This window comes from Leuciscus leuciscus, assembly GCF_965113295.1.
Source record: "Leuciscus leuciscus genome assembly, chromosome: 16".
NCBI classification, from domain to species: Eukaryota; Metazoa; Chordata; class Actinopteri; order Cypriniformes; family Leuciscidae; genus Leuciscus; species Leuciscus leuciscus.
The window spans coordinates 31,872,417-31,882,851 of NC_138740.1; the positions used below are offsets into that span (position 1 = coordinate 31,872,417).

The 10,435-nt window shown below is 36.4% G+C and overlaps 1 protein-coding gene across 1 annotated transcript in view; it reads right to left on the reverse strand.

The window, feature by feature from the left end:
- Positions 1–1,217: 1,217 nt before the first annotated feature.
- Positions 1,218–10,435, reverse strand: part of nr5a1b (nuclear receptor subfamily 5, group A, member 1b) — a 16,726-nt gene continuing 7,508 nt past the window's right edge. The window contains exons 5-7 of the mRNA XM_082142023.1: positions 6,730–6,849; positions 6,378–6,525; positions 1,218–4,765 (exon numbers count right to left, since the gene is read on the reverse strand). Of these exons, the coding sequence (XP_081998149.1) occupies positions 4,512–4,765; positions 6,378–6,525; positions 6,730–6,849 (522 nt within the window). The 3' untranslated portion in view covers positions 1,218–4,511. The remainder of the gene's footprint in view (positions 4,766–6,377; positions 6,526–6,729; positions 6,850–10,435) is intronic.

The window sequence follows — 10,435 nt, forward strand, 5'->3', positions numbered from 1 at the left end:
CACACCTGTTCCCATGTACACTCGCTCACACAGACACACACTGCTGTTGGCACTACACCAGAAGCTCTCACGTTAATTGTGTCCTGACTTTCTTTCACCGCGGCTTCTCAGGTGCAGTATTGAACCCTCTAACACACACACACACACACACACACACACACACACACACACACACACACACACACACACACACACACACACACACACACACACACACACACACACACACACACACACACACACACACACACCTCTTTGAAGATCTGTGAAAAGAAAAATGATTTTTTTTTCCATTTTAATTTTGCACTTTCAAAAGGACCCAGGTGTGTTCTCCCGCTCTCCCACTCTCCCGCTCTCCCCCTTTTCTCGATTTTCTTCCTTTCCTCGCAAAACTCAATGTTTACTGGGTTTAGATTTTAGTTTTGTACACGTTCTCCATGTAATATTGCAAAACTGCATTTTGATTGGAAGTCTATAAGCATTTTTTGGGGGAATTTTTTTAAACTTATTATTCTTATTAATTAATTTACACTTTAGGAAAGTTTCATATGATTTATACATTATTAATTATCTTTTTTTTTGCAAAAATTATTTACATTTGTTTTTTTAAGAGGCACTACATAAAATATAATTTGCTCTTTTTCTTTTTCTTCTTGTTCTTTTCTCTTTTTTTCTTGTCCTTTCTTTTCTTTTCTTTTCTTTCAAATATCATGAAAGGCAATGAGAAAGCAATTTTTATTATTTTGTATTTGTTATATGTATATTTACATTTCAGGAAAATTCGATATTATTTTATTATATTTTGTAGCATAATATTGTTTTTTATTTTGTAATTAATTTTTTCATACAATGATTGATTGATTGACTGAAGGGGCACTGCATTAAATAGTATGGTTTTAATTTGAAGAATATGATGAATGTTTCCATTTGCTGTTTTCTTAGACAGTGAAAAGTATTTGGCCTTACTTAAAAATGAAATCCCATGGCATAAGATAAAATATCAAACCAAGCACATTTTTTCTTTAAAGAATGATAGTATATGCTTACACTTTTAAAGCATGATATGCCTTATCTTTTTTTGCAAGGACTTTAACTAACTGGTCTCCATCTTATATGTCTATCATCAATTTTACATTTTAGCATTTATGTTGCTAGCATTATTTGTTTTATTAAGATTGACGTGTGTGTTAGACAAATAACTGAGATAAACTAATATCTACAGGTTTAAATAATTTGTATTTATTCATTTGAAACAATACAGTTAAGCACACTCATAACAAATGTCATTAACACAAACATGTTACATGATAGAGAACTTGACCAATCAGACACTCCACTATACAAAAATGAGCCAATCAGAAACATGCTGAGATATCATGATCAGCTTGTCCTAAGCTTGAGAGGGGCGCAATATTGAGATGACTTTTCTTAACAGTCACACACAACCTCTCTTACACACTCACACATTAGAACACGCACATCGAATGCCGATTTATTCTCTCAGCTTCACAGGATCAACAGTGTTAGTGTTAAGGCAGAATTGCAAATCCTAATTTACCTCCCCATTTCTCAGCATGTGCACACACACTTAGACACACACACACACACACACAGCTCATTTTAAACACACACAATCTTCTGTTGTTAGTGTGTGGGTTTGAGCGTGCCATAGATAAGTACTTGTACAGGCATTAAGAGCTCTGTTCCAAAACCTAGTGAGCTGCCTTGCTGTCTACTAACTATAATGCCTATAGGCATCTGCCTTCTAATAGTGTCCGAATTATGATTGCACCGCATAAGGGAATACCTTGGAATAATCTACATGGACAGCAATTCAACGTGGCCCAAAATATGGTAGATTTGACTCACAACAGAGTCTAGTGTTAATATGGTGCTGAGACAATGATGTACTCAAATAGGCAAACTTACATTTTCCATTCAAAAGTTGGGGGTCAGAAAGATTTTGTAATGTTTCTTTAGAATAAGATGTCAAAAATACATAAAAACGGCAATATTGTGAAATATTACTACAACTTAAAATAACTGTTTACTATTTGAATATATTTTAAAATATATATATATTTTCTGTTATGATCTTTACTCCAGTCTTTAGTGTCACATGATCCTTCAGAAATCATTCTAATATGCTGATTTCCTGCTCAGGAAATATTTCTTAATATTTTCAGCGTTGAAAACAGTTGTTTAGCTCAATATTATCGTGGAGACCTTGACACATTTACGTTCAAAAGAATCTTTTTGCACATTATAAATGTCTTTACAGTCACGTTAGGATCAATTTAACGCAATCTTGTGAATAAATGTATTAAAAAAAAATTACTGACCCCAAACTTTTGAACTGTTTAGTATATATAATTTCAATTTATTTATATATATATTCACTGTGCTCATTCTAGTGCTTTCTGGGATTGACTTTGGGTGATGTTCCTTAGTTTTTGGCCATACAAACAAACAAAACTTAGACTATTTGGTAAGAAGCGTGTATGATGTTGTCTAAGCTCACTAGGTTAAATGGCAGAGCTATTATGGGTGTGCAGGAAAAGCTTTGTTGAATGGCACCTTCCCTCACTCTCTCTCTCTCTCTCTCTTGCTTTCAATCTTAAAAAAGGAATGTTAATGAAGGTTATTTAGCTCATTTTCTGGCTCCTCTTGAGGAATTCATTAGATTTACCAGCTTTCTGTTTCATTAGTGCTTTATTTCATTTCGTATTTCTTGCAATGTCTCATTTGACATGACGGTCATGTTGTCTGGCTGTGACTATGCCGATCACTTAGTTTTTTTACTTACTGTTTTTTTAAAGAAGAAGTGTTTCTCAGTGTGTGAGTGTGTGTAATGAGAGGGAAGGCACAATCTGTTGCTTTTTTAAATAGTGAGCTGCAAGAATGATGTGTTTTTTTAAGCCAACACCTGGAAACGAGTTAGCATTTTAGCATCCGGTTCCATCGTCCTGATTTTTTTGAATGGGTTTTTGGTTAAATGCCTGAAATAAGGTCTGTGGTGAACACAAGCTCAAGATATATCAATAATACCCCTTGAGATTTTTGTAACGCAGTATTTTTAATGCTTTAATTATGCCTTGTTTCCACCTTATAATGCATTGTATGATCTCAAGAACAAGTGAAGAGTTCAGATGCAAAAGCCTCTAAGTGCCATCTGAAATTTTCTTCTAGAATGATCATTTTTATCAAGCTCGTATATTTAAGCTCACTAATTTCACTTAAATGGCAATGCAAATTACCTATTAATTGTCATTTAAGTGAAATTACTTAACTTAAATATACATGCTTTATAAAAATGATCATTCTAGAAGAAAATTTCAGATGGCACTTAGAGGCTTTTGCATCTGAACTCTTCAAGTGTAACCGAGTTATAATATATTATATTATTTATGTTATGCCTTTAGAAAATATAGTGCATATAGTGCAATATAATGCATGACAAACAACCAATTTCAGATGTAACAATGAATCTGCAAATATTATAAGGCATTTTATCTTTGGTTACAATTATTTTTGAAAAGATATAATGCATTATTATAATGTATAATATGAATACCTTTATAATGCATTATACATGAAGCAATTATGAAGCATGAAGCAAATGTTACCGAGATTTGTCTTGAAAAAGGTGGTTGATATATAATATACACACATGTTTTAGTCGGTAGTTTTAGTTTTAAATGTTAAGTGTACTTGTTTCAGATTGTTTAGAGAACATTTAAAAGTAAAGTTCTCATAATGTTTCAAAGATTACAAATCGTAATGTTCCCTTAATGTTTGCATAACCAAGATAGATCTGAACGTTCAGGGAACATTCAGAAATTATGTTTTTGTTTCTTAATGGGATTGTTAGCAAAACATTCAAATCAATGTTAATGTCATGCGACCTTGGTGTAGTTCCTTTATAGCCCACGTTTAGCTTTTTTACATCTGGCAATTGTATTTTGGCTTGTTCATTTTCTGAAGATTATCTTGATGAGCAAAGCCTGTAAGAATCATAACTTGTGTTAGTCACAGAGCTTATTTTGTGCAATAACTCAAAAGCCAACGGAAAAATCCTAATGTGTTTTTGTCGAGGGAACCTCAGGGCTGGCCTTAAAAAACATGTCTTCCCTGCAGCGCCCAATACACATTAAAAATAGAGGTTCCAAACATTGTTGTTGTTTTTTGCATCGATGCCATAGAAGAACCATTTTTGGTTCCCCGAAGAACCTTTCAGTGAACAGTTCTTAAAATAAAATTTTTTCCCACTATAAAGAAAGGTTCAAAGAAACTTTTGTGTGATGGAACCATCGATGCCAATAAAGAACCTTTATTTTTAAGAGTGTATTATAAACACAGTCATTAACACTGACATCTCCCCTCTTCCTCGTTCAGAAACACAGTGGCATGGTTGATGAGGTTTTCTGTGTGAGAGATGACTGCTGCACAACATGATAACAGCGTCATCTGCGAAGGAATCAGGCTGCTGTGTGTGTGAATGTGCGCTTGTGTCAGATGCAGGTTCTCTTGGCGTGCAGCATTTCTATGAGGAGGTTGTTGCAGGGCACCTCTCCGCTCAGGTGTTTGTAGCACAGGTAGTCTTCGGCTTGCGTGCTCAGCGCTCTGAGCTCGGGAAGGCGTAGCAGGATCTGGCTAAACCTGTCCGGGAACTGCGGATAGGCATACAGTGTGTACTCCAACAGCGCGGCGTTCACCTGCTCGTACACGCTCTCGACGTAAGGCTGGTTTTCCAACAGTTTCACATCTGCAGAGTGAGAGATGCACCGATAGAGTCTCATTAAAGACGGCATGAGTGGAAAATGGGTTTTCAAGCACTTTCTGAATGCACACGAACACACACACACACACACATGCACACAGCTCTCAGGCACTCTTATTATGAAAAGCAGCTTTTGTTGGAGCTAAATTGCTCTCACTTAAGGGAACGCGAACAATAAAGGAGCATTTTCTCCTGAAGCTGAGAAAGAGAGGGCCATGGCAGCACAGACCAATATGGGGTCAATCCATTAAACTTCTTTTGAGCAGGAGTCTCGCTATAGACGGTGTGTGTGCGTCTGCGAGTGGATACGTGGTCCGGCTCCCTGCCTTTGTAAACAGGAGCGATTCAGAAGGCTTTCATTTTAATTAAGCCCATTACCCAGTTAGCGCACGGCCCGCGCCACACAAAACACGCTGCCACTCACGACAAATAGCCTGATACACACGCGTCCTCGTTAGCGTGGATCAAAATCAATGCAATATTCGTCTTTTGAGAAGTTAATTAGCCTCGGTCAAACCCCAGCGGGGGAAACATAGATACGCTCAATAAGACACGGAGGACGGGGTGACGGTGCCACCGCGGTGGCTATAAAAATGTATTTTTTATATTAAACTATTAAAACATCAGCAGTGGCGTTGAACGGAGGGAGAGAGACAGAGAAAGAGAGGAAATTTCCCAACTCTTCCACAATGATACGAATGCGATTTGGTCTCTGGAGTTAGTTGAGAAGTAAAACTCATTCAAACACTTGAGCGGAACTTTTTAAGGGAAACATTATTAAAATGAAAAGACCAAAAGACGTGCATAACTGTATAGTTATCGTTCCATCGGCCAATCGCGTTAGTGGAATTTATACGTTTAAACCGTCTTTTAGGACTCAAGGTTAATAAAAAAGTCTTGAATTATGAGTCATATCATGGGAAACAGGTTTTTGGTCTTTTGAAATTATAATAAAAAGCTGCTCAATCGACATACTCTTTATTTACGATGCAAATCTTACTCCCATGATTTGTGGAAAATAAGCAAAAATCATCTTGGTTATGATGTCACAACTATGAGCACAATAATACACTACTGTTCAAAGGTTTGTTTGTTTTTAAAGACATATAATAATAAAGACTATATCTAATGCTGTTATTTCAAACTCTCTATTTATCAAAGAATCCTGGTGTCAAAAAAAGGTGTCACGGTTTCCACAAAAATATGAAGCAGCACAACTGTTGTCAACATTGATAATAATTGGAAATGTTTGTTGAGCAGCAAATCAGCATTAGAATGATTTCTGAAGGATCATGTGACACTGAAGACTACAGTAATGATGCTGAAATTCCAGCTTTGATCACAGAAATAAATTACATTTTAAAATAAAAAACAAAACCTAATAGTAAAACAATTTCACAATATTACTGTTCTTACAGTATTTTTGATCAAATAAATGCAGCCTTGGTGAGCATAAATGACTACTTTCAAAAATGTTTGTAAAAAATCCCCAAACTTTTGAACAGTGTCCACACACACACATAGCAGTTCAGCAGTTTACATGCAAAGATGTCAGCCAATCACATCACAGCTACAGTAATAGCACGTGCTGCCTCACCTGGGTTAAAGAGGATGAGGTATTTGAGACAGGCGGTTTCTCTGCGGTCCAGCTGAAGCTCTTGTAGACGATGCACCAGCTCCTGACCTCTCTGTATCATCCCGCTCAGAGTGACCCCTGCCTGGGCCAGCAAAGACCCCAGCTCAACCTGACCCACACACACATATGCTAAACATAAATTGAGTGGATCCAATGCATATATGTGCATATGTCTTGTGTGTGTGTGTGTGTGTGTGTGTGTGTGTGTGTGTGTGTGTGTGTGTGTGTGTGTGTGTGTGTGTGTGTGTGTGTGTGTGTGTGTGTGTGTGTGTGTGTGTGTGTGTGTGTGTGTGTGTGTGTGTGTGTTTGTTACCTCCTGTCCAGTGATGAGAAGCACACTGTCCTCTTTCCCATGATGCAACTGTCTGGCGATGTAGTCCAGCACAAGAAGCTCACTCCAGCAATTATGCAGCAACTTCATCTGATCTCCCACCTGTGGAGCAGAGAGAGAGTGAATAAATGAAAATGGACATGAAATGTACTTCTGTCAGGACCACTACCGTCAAATACGATTGACAATTAGCATACAGTTTGGATTGGCGGTATGGTTCTTTTCTGGGCGAGAACTCCCTGTGCATCCATGCAGCCTAGCATGGATAAGAGCAGGGAGAGCAGCAATAACCCCCCTTGGGGTAAACAGAACAGAACCAACATGAAAGTTTGCAAATATTTAATTCAAGATTTTAAAGTACAACATAATTCGATAATTTATTCTGATTCAAGGGGAATCAGAATGCCAAATCCTGACTGGGCGAGAGGCGGAGCTGGGGGTGGAGGAGGGTAATTAGCTCCTGAGAAACACGATAGCTGCTGATAATACTGAAGGAGCTTATATATGTATACAGTGATAGGCGTCGTATTCCTATAGGTAGATGTGGATCAGCTGAGAGTCAGCTGATGCGAGCTTGACTAACGTGACCTGCCAGAACTAACGCTACGCTTGATAACTATTTATGTAAATATGCATTTGCATTATGTATGTAGATTTATTTTATATATAAATTATTATTTATGGAAATATAATTGCTCAGAAGCTTCAATTCGATAATTGCTTCAAATCTCTGAAAACGTAGTTATATTGATATGTATTATTATTATTTCATTTTATTTCATCACTGTAAAAAAAATATTGTTGGTTTCACTTAAAAAAGTAAGTTACCATGGCTGCCTTAAAATTGTGAGTTTATTGAAATAAAAAAAAATTAGTTAATACAATGAAGGAGATTGGTTTAATGAAAAGAAACTCAATATATTATGTTATCTGAACTACATTAATTATCTACGTTTATTTGACAAAAGATAAAAAGCTATGATAACAAATCATGAAAATATTTTGTTACAGTGAATGTCCAATAATATTTACATTTGTTTATATTTACATCACTTATATTTCATTTAATCAAAACATTATTTCATTTGCTTATCTCATCGACATTTCTAAGATAAAAAAATTTAAAAAATGGAAACGAATGAGACAAATATATAATACAGGATAGAGATGTATAAATAGGAAATGAAAAAAGCAAAATGTGAGAAATTATTGTAATCTCTTCTGAAACTCTAAAGGATACAAAAATTTTAAATGCAGAAGACTTTATTAAGACTCTATTTGAGGAGAAACAGCTGAGATATTATGAAATTTGATATTTCCTTTTGAAAGTTAAAATGCATATTTAATACACACACACACACTCACACACACACACATAGCCTCACCCACACAAATTTCTCAGAGAGCTGCAAATTTTCCACCGCCTAACATAGAATTGAGTTAGTGTATAAAAATGGAACAGAATGGATTGAACCATTATTGAGGTTAGCAGAGCCGAGGATGTGATTCAGTGTTTATTCAAAGATCCGCAGCATGCCCGCTATTGTGCTTCACAGTCCACAGTCCTGTCCAGTACAGGTATAATTGGATTGAAAATATCCAGTTATGTGTATGATATAATTCTACAGAGACAACTTCCAGCTCACTGTTGCATACGAGGTTCGTGACCCCACAGAAGCCTCCCGGGGCGGCACAGTTAATTGCAGCAGAAACGCACTCGGAATTTTTTTAAAGCGCATAGAATTGGACGCTTGATCCATCACTCCCTTTATGCCACACTCCTGTTGCCATGACGAGAGATTGTACGGCACATTCTGCACACAGTGAAGGAAGCTGGAGTCTTGCATGTGCGCATCTGTTGAACACTGTGTACCTGTGTGTCTACAGCAACAGACAAAAAACGCACATGTAAGAGCTTTCTATGCAAATGGAGGAAAGCAATGAATGCTGAGGTGAATGTCATTAAACACTATTTCACTGTACTGTAAAGAAATCATTTCAAATCTAAGGAATGGCACAATTTCTGTACCCCTACAATCAGCCGATTACTAGTCACAAGCATTTAGTGTTCTCAAATATGAAATCAAGTATGTCTTTATAGTTCACACAAAAATCCAAAAGAGGAAGAACGATAGTCATATGTTGTGGAAATTACATGACATGAGGGTGAGTAAATTATGATATTTTCATTTTTAAGCTATCCTTTTAACATCTTGTCATTTGCATAAAAGTAAATAGAGAAAAAGCAAGTAATGCTAGCTTATTAAAGTGAAGTAGGCTAAAGCTAGTGAATGTTCTGACTGTAGTTATAGAATACAGTGACTGAAGCGCTTTTGAAGAAATGTATTTCATACTTGAAAAGAGAAAGCTTTCTGCATTTAGCAGCCTTCACGAATAAACATAAAAACACACTTAACTAGAAGTGAACGTGCTGCTAGCTAGTGTTTAGCAATGCTAAGAATCAAGCTAGCAAAGTATGATCAAACAACATAGGCCTATGATTTAAAGCACAGTGCCCGTGATTGAAGTAGAAATAAGTTCAGAAATAACATTCAGAGTCACATAACAGCAAAACTGGACAACCAGAATCTTAAAACAAAGCAGTGAGCCATAGTAAAATGGCCATATATTATTCTCATTAAAACGATGCATTTTGAATGCAAATACATTAATGAATAAATTAATAAAATTGTTATAACATTATACATAGACAGACAGACAGACAGACAACAGATAGATAGATAGATACTTTAAAAGTAGTATGAAACAGCGCATTGTGCAACAATAAGGAATATGCAGCGTTAATAGCCACATTCACATTAAAAAATCACGTTTGATTCATTGAGCGGCATCCATGTTTTTTGTTGTTTTTTTGCTTTCTAATTGCATTTTGTGTGAAAATTTGGTCTTTTCTCATCTGAGGCACCAAGTAATCCATGACTGGCAAAGACAAAATAGTAAAGAAAAATAGGCTTATTGATTTATCAAACTGACAAAAAGCCCAAATAAACAAAATAAATAAATGATATTGAGTGCTTCAATAAGGACTTTCATAAAAACAGACTTCCCTTTTTGAATACTGGACTTGCAACTTACTACCATTAGTGTACTAGTATTTTTCAGTTTGTCCTCAGCGGCATCACTATAAGTGCTGTGTGAAGCCGCTTTTGGAGAGTGTCAAATGCCCTTGGCACCCCGGTGTGGGCTTTTATATGGGACAGAGAAAAAGCTTTACTCTGAAAAGATTATGAGTAAAACAAGACCCTTGTCCATTTCTCAGCAGTAGCTGTTGACTCTGAAATCACACACACACGCATCCACATTCACGTCCACACTTGAACACCACAACACTTCCCTGTCAGCGCTTTATATATTTTGTAACCCTCATTTATCTGCGATAATACCTGCCGCTGCCCCAGACTTCCACAACACAGGCTTTATTCTTGTAGCTATTTCTCTTTCCGTTGTATCTTTGTGGAATAAACCCGCCTCTTTTTTGTGTTGCAGGAATTTGGGATTTTGACCCCGAAGGACACACATATCCAGCTGTGTGAATGAGGAAGAAAAAAAAATAACAAACAGACAAAAGTGGACATATTGAGAATGCAGTTTACTGTAAAAAGTGATCAGTTGACTTCACTTAAAAAAAAAGTGAGGAAACCCATTTCCTTAAAATGATTAAGTAAAT